The sequence below is a fragment of the Electrona antarctica genome (assembly GCF_951216825.1).
Source record: "Electrona antarctica genome assembly, contig: scaffold_295, whole genome shotgun sequence".
In the NCBI taxonomy this organism is placed as follows: domain Eukaryota; kingdom Metazoa; phylum Chordata; class Actinopteri; order Myctophiformes; family Myctophidae; genus Electrona; species Electrona antarctica.
Window position 1 is genome coordinate 27,501 of NW_027638048.1, and position 22,599 is coordinate 50,099.

At 42.8% G+C, this 22,599-nt stretch overlaps 1 protein-coding gene across 1 annotated transcript in view; it reads left to right on the top strand.

Annotated features, from left to right (window-relative positions):
• dnajc13 (DnaJ heat shock protein family (Hsp40) member C13) overlaps positions 1 to 22,599 on the top strand; it is a gene marked incomplete at its 5' end in the record, with an annotated part of 61,157 nt that overhangs the window by 24,676 nt on the left and 13,882 nt on the right. Inside the window, 12 exons of the mRNA XM_079531334.1 lie at positions 1,418 to 1,585; positions 3,931 to 4,044; positions 4,721 to 4,837; positions 7,314 to 7,491; positions 8,781 to 8,872; positions 11,179 to 11,278; positions 11,796 to 11,870; positions 19,055 to 19,167; positions 19,453 to 19,622; positions 20,433 to 20,475; positions 20,875 to 21,048; positions 21,809 to 21,988. Of these exons, the coding sequence (XP_079387460.1) occupies positions 1,418 to 1,585; positions 3,931 to 4,044; positions 4,721 to 4,837; positions 7,314 to 7,491; positions 8,781 to 8,872; positions 11,179 to 11,278; positions 11,796 to 11,870; positions 19,055 to 19,167; positions 19,453 to 19,622; positions 20,433 to 20,475; positions 20,875 to 21,048; positions 21,809 to 21,988 (1,524 nt within the window). The remainder of the gene's footprint in view (positions 1 to 1,417; positions 1,586 to 3,930; positions 4,045 to 4,720; positions 4,838 to 7,313; positions 7,492 to 8,780; positions 8,873 to 11,178; positions 11,279 to 11,795; positions 11,871 to 19,054; positions 19,168 to 19,452; positions 19,623 to 20,432; positions 20,476 to 20,874; positions 21,049 to 21,808; positions 21,989 to 22,599) is intronic.

Consider the following 22,599-nt stretch of genomic DNA (forward strand, 5'->3'; position numbering starts at 1 on the left):
AACAAGACTAACCCCCTTTTTGAAACTAGCTCCTCGCCACTCGCCCTACACACTTCCACTCGGTTTGAGCATAGATATATAAATAATAGAGACGGCACCGGAATCCCCCTCCCATCCACTTGCATTGCATTGCGTCTCGGTTATTTATATATCTATGCTCAAACCGAGTGGAAGTGTGTAGGGCGAGTGGCGAGGAGCTAGTTTCAAAAAGGGCCTAACTGTTCAGGAGAGGAGTAAACAAGACTCAGTTTTTCTCCTCTCCTGAGGAGAGGTTTTTCATGTTTTTTATCCAAAATGAGTTAATAGCACAGGCAGACTTCACGTGACATGAAAAAACGAAAATTAAAAACAATCCAATGACTTAGCCTAAAACATGATCATTACATTTTCAGTCTTGAGATTTTATTTTGCTTTATTCCTTGGATGTTCACAGATATTGTATATATTGTGATATAGTGAATGAATGATATGGATGTTCACAGATATCGTATATATTGTGATACAGTGAATGAATGATATGGATGTTCACAGATATCGTATATATTGTGATACAGTGAATGAATGATATGGATGTTCACAGAATATTGTGACAAACCCTCCCGCACACTCAGATCAGCCAACGCAGGAAAGCTGGAAGTACCCTCACTAAAAACGCCGGGACAACGCTCCACACGTCCCAAACTCTTCTCCCTTCTGGCCCCAAAACTGTGGAATGCACTCCCCGTTGCAATCAGAACTGCAGCATCACTCCCAATCTTCCGCCGTAGTCTGAAGACCCACCTTTTCAGACTCCATCATGGCCCATAGCACTTATCCTACCCCCTTAGATAGCACTTTTTAGACTTAGATAGCATTTGAAACAGACTTATAGCATGTCATGTAGACCGCACAATAATTGCATTGTATGTAGTCATAGCACATCATAGTACATATGTATAGCATAGTATAGTATATATGTATAGTTAATATGTATAGTGTCATTATATAGATATGTTCTAGTTACGTTCTTAGCTCACGCATGTTTCTTGATAAATGCATTTTATATATGTGATGTATTCCCATACTTTTGTTCTTGCTAAATGTAAGTCGCTCTGGATTAAGAGCGTCTGCTAAATGCCTAAATTGTAAATTGTAAATATGGATGTTCACAGATATCGTATATATTGTGATACAGTGAATGAATGCACGTTATTGCATTATTTGCAGTTCTATACCTTAATTTATGCTTTCGTAGAACAACGTTTTCGTTAGCCAAAATTATTAGTATTTACGTCTAAATTACTAACTTTTCTTTTAGTTTCTGTCACCTTGTAGGAGGTTAATTGTACTGTTAAGTAACTTGAACAATAACCCTTAAAACTGCATGAAAAACGTATTGTGATAATGCCTGATAAAGTATTGTTTCCATCTGGCCCAGGCCGCTACGCCCCCCGCCGCGGAGGGGGCCGAGGGGGGGGGCGAGACCCCCAACGGCGTGGAGGGAGGGGGGGCCGTGCCTCCGGAGAACCCCACCATCCGCAAGAGTCTGGCGGCCATGCTGACGCCCTACATCTCCAAGAAGCTGGGCTCGGGCACACCTGCCGAGGTGGGTGGAGCTAAATTACCTTTTATTCATCACACCTGCCGAGGTGGGTGGAGTTTAGCCTTTATTTATCACACCTGCCGAGGTGGGTGGAGCTAAATGATCCTTTATTCATCACACCTGCCGAGGTGGGTGGAGTTTAGCCTTTATTCATCACACTGGACACACCTGTTCAGGTGTGTCCAGGTGTTGAAGCTGTAGTTGTGTCTTGTTGTCCAGGTGTTGAAGCTGTAGCTGTGTCTTGTTGTCCAGGTGTTGAAGCTGTAGCTGTGTCTTGTTGTCCAGGTGTTGAAGCTGTAGTTGTGTCTTGTTGTCCAGGTGTTGAAGCTGTAGCTGTGTCTTGTTGTCCAGGTGTTGAAGCTGTAGTTGTGTCTTGTTGTCCAGGTGTTGAAGCTGTAGTTTTGTCTTGTTGTCCAGGTGTTGAAGCTGTAGTTGTGTCTTATTGTCCAGGTGTTGACGCTGTAGTTTTGTCTTGTTGTCCAGGTGTTGACGCTGTAGTTTGTTGTGTCTTGTTGTCCAGGTGTTGAAGCTGTAGTTGTGTCTTGTTGTCCAGGTGTTGACGCTGTAGTTTTGTCTTGTTCAGGTGTTGAAGCTGTAGTTTTGCCTTGCTGTCCAGATGGTGACGCTGTAGTTGTGTCTTGTTGTCCAGGTGTTGACGCTGTAGTTTTGTCTTGTTCAGGTGTTGAAGCTGTAGTTTTGCCTTGCTGTCCAGATGGTGACGCTGTAGTTTTGTCTTGTTGTCCAGGTGTTGAAGCTGTATTTGTGTCTTGTTGTCCAGGTGTTGATGCTGTAGTTTTACCTTTTTGTCCAGGTGTTGAAGCTCTAGTTGTCTTGTTGTCCAGGTGTTGAAGCTGTAGTTGTGTCTTGTTGTCCAGGTGTTGAAGCTGTAGTTGTGTCTTGTTGTCCAGGTGTTGAAGCTGTAGTTTTGTCTTGTTGTCCAGGTGTTGAAGCTGTAGTTGTGTCTTATTGTCCAGGTGTTGACGCTGTAGTTTTGTCTTGTTGTCCAGGTGTTTACGCTGTAGTTTGTTGTGTCTTGTTGTCCAGGTGTTGAAGCTGTAGTTGTGTCTTGTTGTCCAGGTGTTGACGCTGTAGTTTTGTCTTGTTCAGGTGTTGAAGCTGTAGTTTTGCCTTGCTGTCCAGATGGTGACGCTGTAGTTGTGTCTTGTTGTCCAGGTGTTGACGCTGTAGTTTTGTCTTGTTCAGGTGTTGAAGCTGTAGTTTTGCCTTGCTGTCCAGATGGTGACGCTGTAGTTTTGTCTTGTTGTCCAGGTGTTGAAGCTGTATTTGTGTCTTGTTGTCCAGGTGTTGACGCTGTAGTTTTACCTTTTTGTCCAGGTGTTGAAGCTCTAGTTGTCTTGTTGTCCAGGTGTTGAAGCTGTAGTTGTGTCTTGTTGTCCAGGTTTTGAAGCTGTAGTTTTGCCTTGTTGTCCAGGTGTTGAAGCTGTAGTTTTGTCTTGTTGTCCAGGTGTTGAAGCTGTAGTTTTGTCTTGTTGTCCAGGTGTTGAAGCTGTAGTTTTGTCCAGTTGTTGAAGCTGTAGTGTTTGTGTCTTGTTGTCCAGGTGTTGAAGCTGTAGTTTTGTCTTGTTGTCCAGGTGTTGACACTGTAGTTTTGTCTTGTTGTCCAGGTGTTGAAGCTGTAGTTCTGTCTTGTTGTCCAGGTGTTGAAGCTATAGTTCTGTCTTGTTGTCCAGGTGTTGAAGCTGTAGTTGTGTCTTGTTGTCCAGGTGTTGAAGCTGTAGTTTTGCCTTGTTGTCCAGGTTTGAAGCTGTAGTTTTGCCTTGTTGTCCAGGTTTGAAGCTGTAGTTTTGTCTGGTTTTCCAGGTGTTGAAGCTGTAGTTTTGCCTTGTTGTCCAGGTGTTGAAGCTGTAGTTTTGTCTTGTTGTCCAGGTGTTGACACTGTAGTTTTGTCTTGTTGTCCAGGTGTTGACACTGTAGTTTTGCCTTGTTGTCCAGGTGTTGAAGCTCTAGTTGTGTCTTGTTGTCCAGGTGTTGAAGCTATAGTTCTGTCTTGTTGTCCAGGTGTTGAAGCTGTAGTTGTGTCTTGTTGTCCAGGTGTTGAAGCTGTAGTTTTGCCTTGTTGTCCAGGTTTGAAGCTGTAGTTTTGTCTTGTTTTCCAGGTGTTGAAGCTGTAGTTTTGCCTTGTTGTCCAGGTGTTGAAGCTGTAGTTTTGTCTTGTTGTCCAGGTGTTGACACTGTAGTTTTGTCTTGTTGTCCAGGTGTTGAAGCTGTAGTTTTGTCTTGTTGTCCAGGTGTTGACACTGTAGTTTTGTCTTGTTGTACAGGTGTTGAAGCTGTAGTTGTGTCTTGTTGTCCAGGTGTTGAAGCTGTAGTTTTGTCTTGTTGTCCAGGTGTTGAAGCTGCTCAACAGTAACTCAGAGAACCCGTACCTGATCTGGAACAACGGGACGAGGGCGGAGCTTCTGGAGTTCCTGGAGGGGCAGCAGGAGAGCAACATTAAGAGGGTAACCAACAACCGCCACGGTGCAGTTATCAGCAACATTAAGAGGGTAGCCGACGACCGTCACGGTGCAGTTATCAGCAACATTAAGAGGGTAACCGACGACCGTCACGGTGCAGTTATCAGCAACATTAAGAGGGTAACCGACGACCGTCACGGTGCAGTTATCAGCAACATTAAGAGGGTAACCGACGACCGTCACGGTGCAGTTATCAGCAACATTAAGAGGGTAACCAACAACCGCCACGGTGCAGTTATCAGCAACATTAAGAGGGTAACCGACGACCGTCATGGTGCAGTTATCAGCAACATTAAGAGGGTAACCGACGACCGTCATGGTGCAGTTATCAGCAACATTAAGAGGGTAACCGACGACCGTCATGGTGCAGTTATCAGCAACATTCCACAATGTTATATAGTCTGGAAATACACCTCCCCAAATCCGAGCAAGGAAGCTTCCATTTCTGTTCATGAAAATATATATTTTAAATACCTTTCCATTAATATTCTTTATTTCCATTTCCACTGAGCAACAAGCTATATATTATATACTATACTACTATACTATTATAGCGCCACCAGGAGGCCACAACCTGACCTGCCCTGGTGGAGACCTGTGCCCTGAGGGGCACTTCATCTAGTTTTCGTCTCATTTCTTCCTGTCCTCTGGTTTCCTTCAGGGCGAGAACGACGAGAGCTTTGGGTCTGAGTTCATGTTCAGCGACCACGGCAAGGAGCTCATCGTGGGAGAGATCTTTGTCCGAGTTTACAACGAGCAGCCATCTTTCCCCCTGGAGGTCAGTCTGGAGGCATGCTCCGTTATTATACACACACGCACGCACGCACGCAACGCACGCAGGCACACACGCACGCAGGCACGCAGTCACGCAGTCATGCACGCACGCACACACACACGCATACACAAACACTTTCAGTGGTGTATGCACCAGAAAGGAACTCCTTTTAGGCGTCCAAAATGAGAGTATGAAACGGAATGAATTTCACAGCTGTGTCTTTAGTCGGAAGCAGTGACACACACAGCACATTTAAACCAGAGTAATCTAGTAAGAGAGTGACAACACTAGCGTTGACTCCCATTGTAACAATGGAATGTGGAAGTGCTCATTCTATCTCAATGGGATAGTTCCAATGTTTGGAACTATAGCCCACTGCACCCCGCTTTGTCTCAATGGGATAGTTCCAATGTTTGGAACTATAGCCCACTGCACCCCGCTTTGTCTCAATGGGATAGTTCCAATGTTTGGAACTATAGCCCACTGCACCCCGCTTTGTCTCAATGGGATAGTTCCAATGTTTGGAACTATAGCCCACTGCACCCCGCTTTGTCTCAATGGGATAGTTCCAATGTTTGGAACTATAGCCCACTGCACCCCGCTTTGTCTCAATGGGATAGTTCCAATGTTTGGAACTATAGCCCATAGGCACCCCGCTTTGTCTCAATGGGATAGTTCCAATGTTTGGAACTATAGCCCACAGCACCCCGCTTTGTCTCAATGGGATAGTTCCAATGTTTGGAACTATAGCCCACTGCACCCCACTTTGTCTCAATGGGATAGTTCCAATGTTTGGAACTATAGCCCATAGCACCCCGCTTTGTCTCAATGGGATAGTTCCAATGTTTGGAACTATAGCCCATAGCACCCCGCTTTGTCTCAATGGGATAGTTCCAATGTTTGGAACTATAGCCCATAGCACCCCGCTTTGTCTCAATGGGATAGTTCCAATGTTTGGAACTATAGCCCATAGCACCCCGCTTTGTCTCAATGGGATAGTTCCAATGTTTGGAACTATAGCCCACTGCACCCCGCTTTGTCTCAATGGGATAGTTCCAATGTTTGGAACTATAGCCCATAGGCACCCCGCTTTGTCTCAATGGGATAGTTCCAATGTTTGGAACTATAGCCCACAGCACCCCGCTTTGTCTCAATGGGATAGTTCCAATGTTTGGAACTATAGCCCACTGCACCCCACTTTGTCTCAATGGGATAGTTCCAATGTTTGGAACTATAGCCCATAGCACCCCGCTTTGTCTCAATGGGATAGTTCCAATGTTTGGAACTATAGCCCATAGCACCCCGCTTTGTCTCAATGGGATAGTTCCAATGTTTGGAACTATAGCCCATAGCACCCCGCTTTGTCTCAATGGGATAGTTCCAATGTTTGGAAGCCCACAGGCACCCGCTTTGCGGCGAGATCAAAGCGTGTCGCCACTCTCTTTTCGCCACTATTCCACTCGGATTTAAACGTCACTGTCTAACATATAGCATATTCATTATCCATCATAAATCCTATGATGCAACAGGATGTCCTCTCCTAACAGGGTCTCCCTGTTAAAAGAAGGACAGGATGTCCTCCCCTGGAGAGGACATCCTGTTGCATCATAGGATTTATGATCAGACCAAATCATGTTTTAAAACACTAACGGCCACTTTGACCAGTTGCTACTTCACTGTTATTGGTCGTACCCTGTGCTACTTGATGTTGACTCATTCTCGCGTTCAGTTCCCCAAATCGTTACATTGACTCACTGTGTTCAGTTCCCAAAGGCGTTACATTGACTCACTGTGTTCAGTTCCCCAAGTCGTTACATTGACTCACTGTGTTCAGTTCCTCAAGCCGTTACATTGACTCACTGTGTTCAGTTCCCAAAGGTGTTACATTGACTCACTGTGTCCAGTTCCCCAAGTCGTTACATTGACTCACTGTGTTCAGTTCCCAAATGTGTTACATTGACTCACTGTGTTCAGTTCCCCAAGTCGTTACATTGACTCACTGTGTTCAGTTCCCCAAGTCGTTACATTGACTCACTGTGTCCAGTTCCCCATTCCGCTACATTGACTCACTGTGTTCAGTTCCCAAAGGCGTTACATTGACTCACTGTGTTCAGTTCCCCAAGTCGTTACATTGACTCACTGTGTTCAGTTCCCCAAGTCGTTACATTGACTCACTGTGTTCAGTTCCCAAAGGTGTTACATTGACTCACTGTGTTCAGTTCCCCAAGGCGTTACATTGACTCACTGTGTTCAGTTCCCCAAGTCGTTACATTGACTCACTGTGTTCAGTTCCCCAAGGCGTTACATTGACTCACTGTGTTCAGTTCCCCAAGGCGTTACATTGACTCACTGTGTTCAGTTCCCCAAGGCGTTACATTGACTCACTGTGTTCAGTTCCCCAAGTCGTTACATTGACTCACTGTGTCCAGTTCCCAAAGGCATTTGACTCTGATTGGTTGGTTGTCATCTGTGCGTCCAGTTCCCCAAGGCGTTTGCAGCCAGCCTGCTGGACTACGTGGGTTCCCAGGCCCAGTACCTCCACACGCTGCTCACCATGAACCAGAGCACCAAGGTGGAGTCACAGCAGCACGCCGAGAGGCTACGCTGGGCCGAGATGGCCCTGGAGGCGCTGAGGAACGTCATCAAGAACAACCCTGGTGAGTAGAGATGGCCCTGGAGGCGCTGAGGAACGTCATCTAGAACAACCCTGGTGAGTAGAGTTAGTTAGGGAACGTCATCTAGAACAACCCTGGTGAGTAGAGATGGCCCTGGAGGCGCTGAGGAACGTCATCTAGAACAACCCTGGTGAGTTAGTTAGAGAACGTCATCTAGAACAACCCTGGTGAGTTAGTTAGAGAACGTCATCTAGAACAACCCTGGTGAGTTAGTTAGAGAACGTCATCTAGAACAACCCTGGTGAGTTAGTTAGAGAACGTCATCTAGAACAACCCTGGTGAGTTAGTTAGAGAACGTCATCTAGAACAACCCTGGTGAGTTAGTTAGAGAACGTCATCTAGAACAACCCTGGTGAGTTAGTTAGAGAACGTCATCTAGAACAACCCTGGTGAGTTAGTTAGAGAACGTCATCTAGAACAACCCTGGTGAGTTAGTTAAAGTTAGAGTTTAGCCCTAACCAAAGGGTCACCATGCAACTCCTTGGGTCCAAACGGTTGCAAGGAGTTAACGCTAAAACCATCTCCACCCTTTGGTGTGGTTTGGGCTTTAGGGAACGTCATTTACACATTGTCTCCATATGGCGAGTATACCTGTCCTATAAATTAATGACGCTGGCCCCGCCCACACTGCTTTTCTTTCTCAATAGCCGTTAGCTTCTGTTTTAGGCCGTGGCTTTGAAGGCCTTTTTTCTCGGAAACGAATGAGCCGTCCGTGGCGATGTTCGGAGGTCTTTTCTGATTTATCCGGTGAGCGCGGCAGGAACATTGGGCGTTTTCTAGAGCTAGTATGGACCTCATTTTAGCTTGGTAGCATTAACGCTAATACGTTAGCATTCAAGATGGAAGACGCTTCATAGTAAAATAGCCTGAAATCACCCAAAATATAAATGCTAAATACAACGCGATGCTTTGCCCCACGTTGTGAGCTTGTAGATCGGCTTCTAGTGTAATCTGTGTTCTTGTAGGTTCTGTGTAACGTGTATTGTGTATTTAATGTGTATTATACAACATGTCGTTTCGAGGAAGCAATCTGATTGTTTGAAACATTGGTTGAAACAGCCAATTAGGTGTGGAGCACCACTCCACACCTAATCAAAACAAAGAATTCAGCTGCTCTGTTCTCCCAGAGCGCAGCAAAGTCGGTGGCTAGGCTAGCTAGTTTTTTGGGACATGTTGTGGTCGTAGTGACTACATCTGTCATTAAAAAAATATGTTTTTCAGTGATTGTCTTAGTTTTAAGGGTAACCGTTAATTGTGTTGTATTTCTACAGGTTCTGAGACGGAGTGTATTGGACATTTCAAGCTGCTGTTCTCGTTGTTGCGTTTCTACGGAGCTGGGAAAGTTCAGCAGCTGGCCTTGGAGGTACAGTAAACACTACTGTAAACCTTACCGTTATCTCTGGAGGTACAGTAGACCTTACTGTAAACCTTACCGTCACTCCCAATCTAAACTATGGAATGAACTTCCCATTGCAGTCAGAACTACAGACTCACTCCCAATCTAAACTATGGAATGAACTTCCCATTGCAGTCAGAACTACAGACTCACTCCCAATCTAAACTATGGAATGAACTTCCCATTGCAGTCAGAACTACAGACTCACTCCCAATCTAAACTATGGAATGAACTTCCCATTGCAGTCAGAACTACAGACTCACTCCCAATCTAAACTATGGAATGAACTTCCCATTGCAGTCAGAACTACAGACTCACTCCCAATCTAAACTATGGAATGAACTTCCCATTGCAGTCAGAACTACAGACTCACTCCCAATCTAAACTATGGAATGAACTTCCCATTGCAGTCAGAACTACAGACTCACTCCCAATCTAAACTATGGAATGAACTTGCCATTGCAGTCAGAACTACAGACTCACTCCCAATCTAAACTATGGAATGAACTTCCCATTGCAGTCAGAACTACAGACTCACTCCCAATCTAAACTATGGAATGAACTTCCCATTGCAGTCAGAACTACAGACTCACTCCCAATCTAAACTATGGAATGAACTTCCCATTACAGTCAGAACTACAGACTCACTCCCAATCTAAACTATGGAATGAACTTCCCATTGCAGTCAGAACTACAGACTCACTCCCAATCTAAACTATGGAATGAACTTCCCATTGCAGTCAGAACTACAGACTCACTCCCAATCTAAACTATGGAATGAACTTCCCATTGCAGTCAGAACTACAGACTCACTCCCAATCTAAACTATGGAATGAACTTCCCATTGCAGTCAGAACTACAGACTCACTCCCAATCTAAACTATGGAATGAACTTGCCATTGCAGTCAGAACTACAGACTCACTCCCAATCTAAACTATGGAATGAACTTCCCATTGCAGTCAGAACTACAGACTCACTCCCAATCTAAACTATGGAATGAACTTCCCATTGCAGTCAGAACTACAGACTCACTCCCAATCTAAACTATGGAATGAACTTCCCATTACAGTCAGAACTACAGACTCACTCCCAATCTAAACTATGGAATGAACTTCCCATTGCAGTCAGAACTACAGACTCACTCCCAATCTAAACTATGGAATGAACTTCCCATTGCAGTCAGAACTACAGACTCACTCCCAATCTAAACTATGGAATGAACTTCCCATTGCAGTCAGAACTACAGACTCACTCCCAATCTAAACTATGGAATGAACTTCCCATTACAGTCAGAACTACAGACTCACTCCCAATCTAAACTATGGAATGAACTTCCCATTGCAGTCAGAACTACAGACTCACTCCCAATCTAAACTATGGAATGAACTTCCCATTACAGTCAGAACTACAGACTCACTCCCAATCTAAACTATGGAATGAACTTCCCATTGCAGTCAGAACTACAGACTCACTCCCAATCTTCCAGTTCCATCTAGTCTGAAAACCCACCTCTTCAGACTCGGTCTTAGCCCGTAGCACTTTGCCCTAGCCTGGAACAACATATTTTCGGAGGCCAAATACATAATAATCTTGGGGCTCCTTGACATGAAATAGTTTGAGAACCACTGACAGAAACATGAGGGTTTTCAGAAAACTGTGAGTTGTAGAATCGTCCTCAGGTCTACATGGGTTAAACAGTGTGTTCTGGCGCCCCCTACAGGTGGTCAACACAGTGTTATTATTATTAAACAGTGTGTTATGGCGCCCCCTACAGGTGGTCAATACGGTGACATGTGTTATTATTAAACTGTGTTATGGCGCCCCCTACAGGTGGTCAACACAGTGTTATTATTATTAAACAGTGTTATGGCGCCCCCTACAGGTGGTCAATACGGTGACATGTGTTATTATTAAACAGTGTTATGGCGCCCCCTACAGGTGGTCAATACGGTGACATGTGTTATTATTAAACAGTGTTATGGCGCCCCTTACAGGTGGTCAACACAGTGTTATTATTATTAAACAGTGTTATGGCGCCCCCTACAGGTGGTCAATACGGTGACATGTCTTATTATTAAACAGTGTGTTATGGCGCCCCCTACAGGTGGTCAACACAGTGTTATTATTATTAAACAGTGTTATGGCGCCCCCTACAGGTGGTCAATACGGTGACATGTCTTATTATTAAACAGTGTGTTATGGCGCCCCCTACAGGTGGTCAATACGGTGACATGTCTTATTATTAAACAGTGTGTTATGGCGCCCCCTACAGGTGGTCAACACGGTGACGTGCAACCAGGAGTGTGTGGCGAACATTGCAGAGTCGCTGGTCCTCGCCAACCTGCTGCTACTGCTGCACTCTCTGCCTTCTAGTGAGTTCTATGTGTTCTAGTTCTACACTCTGCCTTCTAGTGAGTTCTATGTGTTCTAGTTCTACACTCTGCCTTCTAGTGAGTTCTATGTGTTCTAGTTCTACACTCTGCCTTCTAGTGAGTTCTATGTGTTCTAGTTCTACACTCTGCCTTCTAGTGAGTTCTATGTGTTCTAGTTCTACACTCTGCGTTCTAGTGAGTTCTATGTGTTCTAGTTCTACACTCTGCCTTCTAGTGAGTTCTATGTGTTCTAGTTCTACACTCTGCCTTCTAGTGAGTTCTATGTGTTCTAGTTCTACACTCTGCCTTCTAGTGAGTTCTATGTGTTCTAGTTCTACACTCTGCCTTCTAGTGAGTTCTATGTGTTCTAGTTCTACACTCTGCGTTCTAGTGAGTTCTATGTGTTCTAGTTCTACACTCTGCCTTCTAGTGAGTTCTATGTGTTCTAGTTCTACACTCTGAGCAGTCACGACCACATTATTGATGTCATTTTGTTCTTGTTGTTTTTCTCTTTCAGGTCGACAACTGGTTCTGGAGACCCTCTACGCCTTGACCTCCAACACCAAGATCATTAAAGAGGCTATGGCTAAAGGTTGGTCAATACATACTAAGATCATTGTAGAGGCTAAAGGTTGGTCAATACATACTAAGATCATTATAGAGGCTAAAGGTTGGTCAATACGTACTAAGATCATTAAAGAGGCTAAAGGTTGGTCAATACATACTAAGATCATTAAAGAGGCTATGGCTAAAGGTTGGTCAATACATACTAAGATCATTATAGAGGCTATGGCTAAAGGTTGGTCAATACATACTAAGATCATTATAGAGGCTAAAGGTTGGTCAATACATACTAAGATCATTAAAGAGGCTAAAGGTTGGTCAATACATACTAAGATCATTATAGAGGCTAAAGGTTGGTCAATACATACTAAGATCATTATAGAGGCTAAAGGTTGGTCAATACATACTAAGATCATTGTAGAGGCTAAAGGTTGGTCAATACATACTAAGATCATTATAGAGGCTAAAGGTTGGTCAATACATACTAAGATCATTAAAGAGGCTATGGCTAAAGGTTGGTCAATACATACTAAGATCATTATAGAGGCTATGGCTAAAGGTTGGTCAATACATACTAAGATCATTATAGAGGCTAAAGGTTGGTCAATACATACTAAGATCATTATAGAGGCTAAAGGTTGGTCAATACATACTAAGATCATTGTAGAGGCTAAAGGTTGGTCAATACGTACTAAGATCATTGTAGAGGCTAAAGGTTGGTCAATACATACTAAGATCATTGTAGAGGCTAAAGGTTGGTCAATACATACTAAGATCATTATAGAGGCTATGGCTAAAGGTTGGTCAATACATACTAAGATCATTATAGAGGCTATGGCTAAAGGTTGGTCAATACATACTAAGATCATTATAGAGGCTATGGCTAAAGGTTGGTCAATACATACTAAGATCATTATAGAGGCTAAAGGTTGGTCAATACATACTAAGATCATTATAGAGGCTATGGCTAAAGGTTGGTCAATACGTACTAAGATCATTATAGAGGCTAAAGGTTGGTCAATACATACTAAGATCATTATAGAGGCTATGGCTAAAGGTTGGTCAATACGTACTAAGATCATTATAGAGGCTAAAGGTTGGTCAATACATACTAAGATCATTATAGAGGCTATGGCTAAAGGTTGGTCAATACATACTAAGATCATTATAGAGGCTATGGCTAAAGGTTGGTCAATACATACTAAGATCATTATAGAGGCTAAAGGTTGGTCAATACATACTAAGATCATTGTAGAGGCTAAAGGTTGGTCAATACATACTAAGATCATTATAGAGGCTAAAGGTTGGTCAATACATACTAAGATCATTATAGAGGCTATGGCTAAAGGTTGGTCAATACATACTAAGATCATTGTAGAGGCTAAAGGTTGGTCAATACATACTAAGATCATTATAGAGGCCAAAGGTTGGTCAATACGTACTAAGATCATTATAGAGGCTAAAGGTTGGTCAATACATACTAAGATCATTATAGAGGCTAAAGGTTGGTCAATACGTACTAAGATCATTATAGAGGCTAAAGGTTGGTCAATACATACTAAGATCATTGTAGAGGCTAAAGGTTGGTCAATACATACTAAGATCATTATAGAGGCTAAAGGTTGGTCAATACATACTAAGATCATTATAGAGGCTATGGCTAAAGGTTGGTCAATACATGCTAAGATCATTAAAGAGGCTATGGCTAAAGGTTGGTCAATACATGCTAAGATCATTGTAGAGGCTATGGCTAAAGGTTGGTCAATACATACTAAGATCATTATAGAGGCTAAAGGTTGGTCAATACATACTAAGATCATTATAGAGGCTAAAGGTTGGTCAATACATACTAAGATCATTATAGAGGCTATGGCTAAAGGTTGGTCAATACATGCTAAGATCATTAAAGAGGCTATGGCTAAAGGTTGGTCAATACATGCTAAGATCATTGTAGAGGCTAAAGGTTGGTCAATACATACTAAGATCATTAAAGAGGCTATGGCTAAAGGTTGGTCAATACGTACTAAGATCATTAAAGAGGCTATGGCTAAAGGTTGGTCAATACATACTAAGATCATTATAGAGGCTATGGCTAAAGGTTGGTCAATACATACTAAGATCATTATAGAGGCTAAAGGTTGGTCAATACATACTAAGATCATTATAGAGGCTAAAGGTTGGTCAATACATACTAAGATCATTATAGAGGCTAAAGGTTGGTCAATACATACTAAGATCATTGTAGAGGCTAAAGGTTGGTCAATACATACTAAGATCATTATAGAGGCTATGGCTAAAGGTTGGTCAATACATACTAAGATCATTATAGAGGCTAAAGGTTGGTCAATACATACTAAGATCATTGTAGAGGCTATGGCTAAAGGTTGGTCAATACATACTAAGATCATTATAGAGGCTATGGCTAAAGGTTGGTCAATACATACTAAGATCATTATAGAGGCTAAAGGTTGGTCAATACATACTAAGATCATTGTAGAGGCTATGGCTAAAGGTTGGTCAATACATACTAAGATCATTATAGAGGCTATGGCTAAAGGTTGGTCAATACATACTAAGATCATTATAGAGGCTAAAGGTTGGTCAATACATACTAAGATCATTGTAGAGGCTAAAGGTTGGTCAATACATACTAAGATCATTATAGAGGCTATGGCTAAAGGTTGGTCAATACATACTAAGATCATTATAGAGGCTATGGCTAAAGGTTGGTCAATACATACTAAGATCATTGTAGAGGCTAAAGGTTGGTCAATACATACTAAGATCATTATAGAGGCTATGGCTAAAGGTTGGTCAATACATACTAAGATCATTGTAGAGGCTAAAGGTTGGTCAATACATACTAAGATCATTATAGAGGCTATGGCTAAAGGTTGGTCAATACATACTAAGATCATTGTAGAGGCTAAAGGTTGGTCAATACATACTAAGATCATTATAGAGGCTATGGCTAAAGGTTGGTCAATACATACTAAGATCATTATAGAGGCTATGGCTAAAGGTTGGTCAATACATACTAAGATCATTGTAGAGGCTAAAGGTTGGTCAATACATACTAAGATCATTATAGAGGCTATGGCTAAAGGTTGGTCAATACATACTAAGATCATTGTAGAGGCTAAAGGTTGGTCAATACATACTAAGATCATTGTAGAGGCTAAAGGTTGGTCAATACGTACTAAGATCATTATAGAGGCTAAAGGTTGGTCAATACATACTAAGATCATTATAGAGGCTAAAGGTTGGTCAATACATACTAAGATCATTGTAGAGGCTATGGCTAAAGGTTGGTCAATACATACTAAGATCATTGTAGAGGCTAAAGGTTGGTCAATACATACTAAGATAATTGTAGAGGCTAAAGGTTGGTCAATACATACTAAGATCATTGTAGAGGCTAAAGGTTGGTCAATACATACTAAGATCATTGTAGAGGCTAAAGGTTGGTCAATACATACTAAGATAATTGTAGAGGCTAAAGGTTGGTCAATACATACTAAGATCATTGTAGAGGCTAAAGGTTGGTCAATACATACTAAGATCATTGTAGAGGCTAAAGGTTGGTCAATACATACTAAGATCATTAAAGAGGCTATGGCTAAAGGTTGGTCAATACATGCTAAGATCATTATAGAGGCTAAAGGTTGGTCAATACATACTAAGATCATTATAGAGGCTAAAGGTTGGTCAATACATACTAAGATCATTATAGAGGCTATGGCTAAAGGTTGGTCAATACATACTAAGATCATTGTAGAGGCTAAAGGTTGGTCAATACATGCTAAGATCATTATAGAGGCTAAAGGTTGGTCAATACATACTAAGATCATTATAGAGGCTATGGCTAAAGGTTGGTCAATACATACTAAGATCATTGTAGAGGCTAAAGGTTGGTCAATACATACTAAGATCATTGTAGAGGCTAAAGGTTGGTCAATACATACTAAGATCATTGTAGAGGCTATGGCTAAAGGTTGGTCAATACATACTAAGATCATTGTAGAGGCTATGGCTAAAGGTTGGTCAATACATACTAAGATCATTAAAGAGGCTAAAGGTTGGTCAATACATACTAAGATCATTAAAGAGGCTATGGCTAAAGGTTGGTCAATACATACTAAGATCATTGTAGAGGCTATGGCTAAAGGTTGGTCAATACATACTAAGATCATTAAAGAGGCTATGGCTAAAGGTTGGTCAATACATACTAAGATCATTATAGAGGCTATGGCTAAAGGTTGGTCAATACATACTAAGATCATTAAAGAGGCTATGGCTAAAGGTTGGTCAATACATACTAAGATCATTAAAGAGGCTATGGCTAAAGGTTGGTCAATACATACTAAGATCATTGTAGAGGCTAAAGGTTGGTCAATACATGCTAAGATCATTGTAGAGGCTAAAGGTTGGTCAATACATACTAAGATCATTGTAGAGGCTAAAGGTTGGTCAATACATACTAAGATCATTGTAGAGGCTATGGCTAAAGGTTGGTCAATACATACTAAGATCATTATAGAGGCTAAAGGTTGGTCAATACATACTAAGATCATTGTAGAGGCTATGGCTAAAGGTTGGTCAATACATACTAAGATCATTGTAGAGGCTAAAGGTTGGTCAATACATACTAAGATCATTGTAGAGGCTATGGCTAAAGGTTGGTCAATACATACTAAGATCATTATAGAGGCTATGGCTAAAGGTTGGTCAATACATACTAAGATCATTATAGAGGCTATGGCTAAAGGTTGGTCAATACATACTAAGATCATTATAGAGGCTATGGCTAAAGGTTGGTCAATACATACTAAGATCATTGTAGAGGCTAAAGGTTGGTCAATACATACTAAGATCATTATAGAGGCTATGGCTAAAGGTTGGTCAATACATACTAAGATCATTATAGAGGCTATGGCTAAAGGTTGGTCAATACATACTAAGATCATTGTAGAGGCTAAAGGTTGGTCAATACATACTAAGATCATTGTAGAGGCTAAAGGTTGGTCAATACATACTAAGATCATTATAGAGGCTAAAGGTTGGTCAATACATACTAAGATCATTGTAGAGGCTAAAGGTTGGTCAATACATACTAAGATCATTGTAGAGGCTAAAGGTTGGTCAATACATACTAAGATCATTATAGAGGCTATGGCTAAAGGTTGGTCAATACATACTAAGATCATTGTAGAGGCTAAAGGTTGGTCAATACATACTAAGATCATTGTAGAGGCTATGGCTAAAGGTTGGTCAATACATACTAAGATCATTGTAGAGGCTAAAGGTTGGTCAATACATACTTAGATCATTATAGAGGCTAAAGGTTGGTCAATACATACTAAGATCATTATAGAGGCTAAAGGTTGGTCAATACATACTAAGATCATTGTAGAGGCTAAAGGTTGGTCAATACATACTAAGATCATTGTAGAGGCTAAAGGTTGGTCAATACATACTAAGATCATTATAGAGGCTAAAGGTTGGTCAATACATACTAAGATCATTAAAGAGGCTATGGCTAAAGGTTGGTCAATACATACTAAGATCATTATAGAGGCTAAAGGTTGGTCAATACATACTAAGATCATTATAGAGGCTAAAGGTTGGTCAATACATACTAAGATCATTATAGAGGCTAAAGGTTGGTCAATACATACTAAGATCATTATAGAGGCTAAAGGTTGGTCACTACATACTAAGATCATTATAGAGGCTAAAGGTTGGTCAATACATACTAAGATCATTGTAGAGGCTAAAGGTTGGTCAATACATACTAAGATCATTGTAGAGGCTATGGCTAAAGGTTGGTCAATACATACTAAGATCATTATAGAGGCTAAAGGTTGGTCAATACATACTAAGATCATTGTAGAGGCTATGGCTAAAGGTTGGTCAATACATACTAAGATCATTGTAGAGGCTAAAGGTTGGTCAATACATACTAAGATCATTGTAGAGGCTATGGCTAAAGGTTGGTCAATACATACTAAGATCATTATAGAGGCTATGGCTAAAGGTTGGTCAATACATACTAAGATCATTATAGAGGCTATGGCTAAAGGTTGGTCAATACATACTAAGATCATTATAGAGGCTATGGCTAAAGGTTGGTCAATACATACTAAGATCATTGTAGAGGCTAAAGGTTGGTCAATACATACTAAGATCATTATAGAGGCTATGGCTAAAGGTTGGTCAATACATACTAAGATCATTATAGAGGCTATGGCTAAAGGTTGGTCAATACATACTAAGATCATTGTAGAGGCTAAAGGTTGGTCAATACATACTAAGATCATTGTAGAGGCTAAAGGTTGGTCAATACATACTAAGATCATTATAGAGGCTAAAGGTTGGTCAATACATACTAAGATCATTGTAGAGGCTAAAGGTTGGTCAATACATACTAAGATCATTGTAGAGGCTAAAGGTTGGTCAATACATACTAAGATCATTATAGAGGCTATGGCTAAAGGTTGGTCAATACATACTAAGATCATTGTAGAGGCTAAAGGTTGGTCAATACATACTAAGATCATTGTAGAGGCTATGGCTAAAGGTTGGTCAATACATACTAAGATCATTGTAGAGGCTAAAGGTTGGTCAATACATACTTAGATCATTATAGAGGCTAAAGGTTGGTCAATACATACTAAGATCATTATAGAGGCTAAAGGTTGGTCAATACATACTAAGATCATTGTAGAGGCTAAAGGTTGGTCAATACATACTAAGATCATTGTAGAGGCTAAAGGTTGGTCAATACATACTAAGATCATTATAGAGGCTAAAGGTTGGTCAATACATACTAAGATCATTAAAGAGGCTATGGCTAAAGGTTGGTCAATACATACTAAGATCATTATAGAGGCTAAAGGTTGGTCAATACATACTAAGATCATTATAGAGGCTAAAGGTTGGTCAATACATACTAAGATCATTATAGAGGCTAAAGGTTGGTCAATACATACTAAGATCATTATAGAGGCTATGGCTAAAGGTTGGTCAATACATACTAAGATCATTATAGAGGCTAAAGGTTGGTCAATACATACTAAGATCATTATAGAGGCTATGGCTAAAGGTTGGTCAATAAATAAACACCCAAGACGTCCACAGACGTCCTATGAATCCTATGAGTTATTATTCAACTCCGCCCATCTGTTCTGTAACTCCGCCCCCTCTCCCCAGGTGCTCTGATCTACCTGTTGGACCTGTTCTGTAACTCCACCCACCCTCAGGTGCGCTCCCAGACCGCAGAGCTGTTCTCCAAGATGACCTCGGACAAACTGGTCGGACCCAAGGTGAGGAGAATCAATAATAATAATAGGGGCGGTGTGTAAAGATGCTGGGGGTGACGGAGGCGTTGCCTGGCAACCGGACCGATGTGGAAAACTGATTTTGGGCTCAACCGCGTCATGTATGGTGCAAACGGGTGGCTACGAACATGTTCGTATTTAGCAGGGAAAGATTTAACCCGTTCTGGACGGGAACCCCCTTTTGGTGTTTAAAGCATTATGTTATACTTTAGCTATTGAAAAAACCCACAATTAAACATGTGTGTACCCCCTCCCCCCCCCCCTCTCCAGGTGCGTCTGACGTTGGTGCGCTTCCTGCCGGGCGTGTTCATGGACGCCATGCGCGACAACGCCGAGGCGGCCGTGCACATCTTCGAGGGAACGCACGAGAACCCCGAACTGATCTGGAACGACGGGTCCCGAGAGACGGTGTCGACCACCGTACGGGAAATGATGATAGAGTAGGACACACACACACAGACACACACACACACACACACACACACACACACACACACACACACACACACACACACCACCGTACGGGAGATGATGATAGAGTAGGACACACACACACACACACACACACACACACACACACACACACACACACACACACAGACACACACACACAGACACACACCACCGTACGGGAGATGATGATAGAGTAGGACACACACACACAGACACACACAGACACACACACACACACACACACACACACACACACACACACACACACACACACAGACACACACAGACACACACACACACACACACACACACACAGACACACACAGACACACACACACACACACACACACACACACACACACAGACACACACAGACACACACACACACACACACACACACACACACACACACACACACACACACACACACACACACACCACCGTACGGGAGATGATGATAGAGTAGGACACACACACACACACACAGACACACACACACACACACACACACACACACACACACACACACCACCGTATGAGAGATGATACACACACACATAACCATATTATTAGTTATTGATCCAGTGTTCTCAGAATAATGCTGGTTTCTCTACACCTAACTAGTGAAATGAAATGTTTAGTTTGGTTTAATTTGATGTCTTAAAGCAAGTTGTTGACATTGTTTGACATGTTGTGTCTCTTAAAGACATTGTTTGACATGTTCTGTCTCTTAAAGACATTGTTTGACATGTTCTGTCTCTTAAAGACATTGTTTGACATGTTTTTGTCTCTTCCAGACACTTCAAACAGCAGAAGGACAATCCAGAAGTCAACTTTAGAGTAAGTTGAACAACACACAGACACCAGAGAGAATATTAACACTGTTTCTCCTGTTCCTCCAGAGAGAATATTAACACTGTTTCTCCTGTTCCTCCAGAGAGAATATTAACACTGTTTCTCCTGTTCCTCCAGAGAGAATATTAACACTGTTTCTCCTGTTCCTCCCAGGTGGCATTTCTGGGAAAAAATAGGTTTATTCCAGAGCAGACTCTGTGTTGCCTTCTATTAGACGCTGTTAGCTAACTGTGTGTGTGTGTGTGTGTGTGTGTGTGTGTGTGTGTGTGTGTGTGTGTGTGTGTGTGTGTGTGTGTGTGTGTGTGTGTGTGTGTGTGTGTGTGTGTGTGTGTGTGTGTGTGTGTGTGTGTGTGTGTGTGTGTGTGTGTGTGTGTGTGTGTGCAGCTTCCCGAGGACTTCACGGTAGCATACGGGGCGGGGCAGGGTGAGATGGAGGTGGGCGGAGTCTTCCTGAGGATCTTCATCGCCCAGCCGGGGTGGGTTCTACGGAAACCACGAGACTTCCTGGTGTCGCTGCTGGAGACCCTGACGGAACTATTGGAGAGGAACCACCCTAATGTAGGTCCACCCACACACACACACACACACACACACAGATATTGTATTTATCATTCATCCATGCTCCTCTGATCCCTCCCACACCCAGAGCGAGGCCTTGGAGACAGTGACCACGGCAGCAGTGTGTCTGTCCCCTCTGTGACCAGGTATCTGTCCTCTCTCCGGTCCACAGGGCGAGGCCTTGGAGACAGTGACCACGGCAGCAGTGTGTCTGTCCCCTCTGTGACCAGGTATCTGTCCTCTCTCCTGTCCACAGGGCGAGGCCTTGGAGACAGTGACCACGGCAGCAGTGTGTCTGTCCCCTCTGTGACCAGGTATCTGTCCTCTCTCCTGTCCACAGGGCGAGGCCTTGGAGACAGTGACCACGGCAGCAGTGTGTCTGTCCCCTCTGTGACCAGGTATCTGTCCTCTCTCCTGTCCACAGGGCGAGGCCTTGGAGACAGTGACCACGGCAGCAGTGTGTCTGTCCCCTCTGTGACCAGGTATCTGTCCTCTCTCCTGTCCACAGGGCGAGGCCTTGGAGACAGTGACCACGGCAGCAGTGTGTCTGTCCCCTCTGTGACCAGGTATCTGTCCTCTCTCCTGTCCACAGGGCGAGGCCTTGGAGACAGTGACCACGGCAGCAGTGTGTCTGTCCCCTCTGTGACCAGGTATCTGTCCTCTCTCCTGTCCACAGGGCGAGGCCTTGGAGACAGTGACCACGGCAGCAGTGTGTCTGTCCCCTCTGTGACCAGGTATCTGTCCTCTCTCCTGTCCACAGGGCGAGGCCTTGGAGACAGTGACCACGGCAGCAGTGTGTCTCTTCTCGTCCCAGAACCAGCTGTGTGACCAGGTCCCTCCCCTCGGTCACCTGCCTCGCGTGGTGGCCGCGCTCAACCACCAGAACAACGCCGTGCCCAAGAGCTCCATACGGCTCATCCACGTGCTGTCGGACAACGAGGTAACCCTTGACCCCTGACCTTTAACCTTTAACCCCTGACCCCAGAGCTCCGTGTGCTCTCTGACAACGAGGTCAATGTTCAACCCTGGAATATGTAATTAAATATCGCCATCCTCTGTTCTAGTTGTCTTTTCATCCATTCATCCATCCATTCATTCATCCATCCATCCATCCATTCATTCATTCATCCATCCATCCATCCATCCATCCATCCATCCATCCATCCATCCATCCATCCATCCATCCATCCATCCATCCATCCATCCATCCATCCATCCATCCATCCATTCATTCATTCACACTGCGTGAAAAGAGGAGTTAACGGGCAATTATGGTCACTGTATTTTTCCCGTAAACCTCAAGTTTAGCAGCATATACAGTTAATAGACGGTAATATACAGGTGTGATGGTACATATACAGTTAATAGACGGTAATATACAGGTGTGATGGTACATATACAGTTAATAGACGGTAATATACAGGTGTGATGGTACATATACAGTTAATAGACGGTAATATACAGGTGTGATGGTACATATACAGTTAATAGACGGTAATATACAGGTGTGATGGTACATATACAGTTAATAGACGGTAATATACAGGTGTG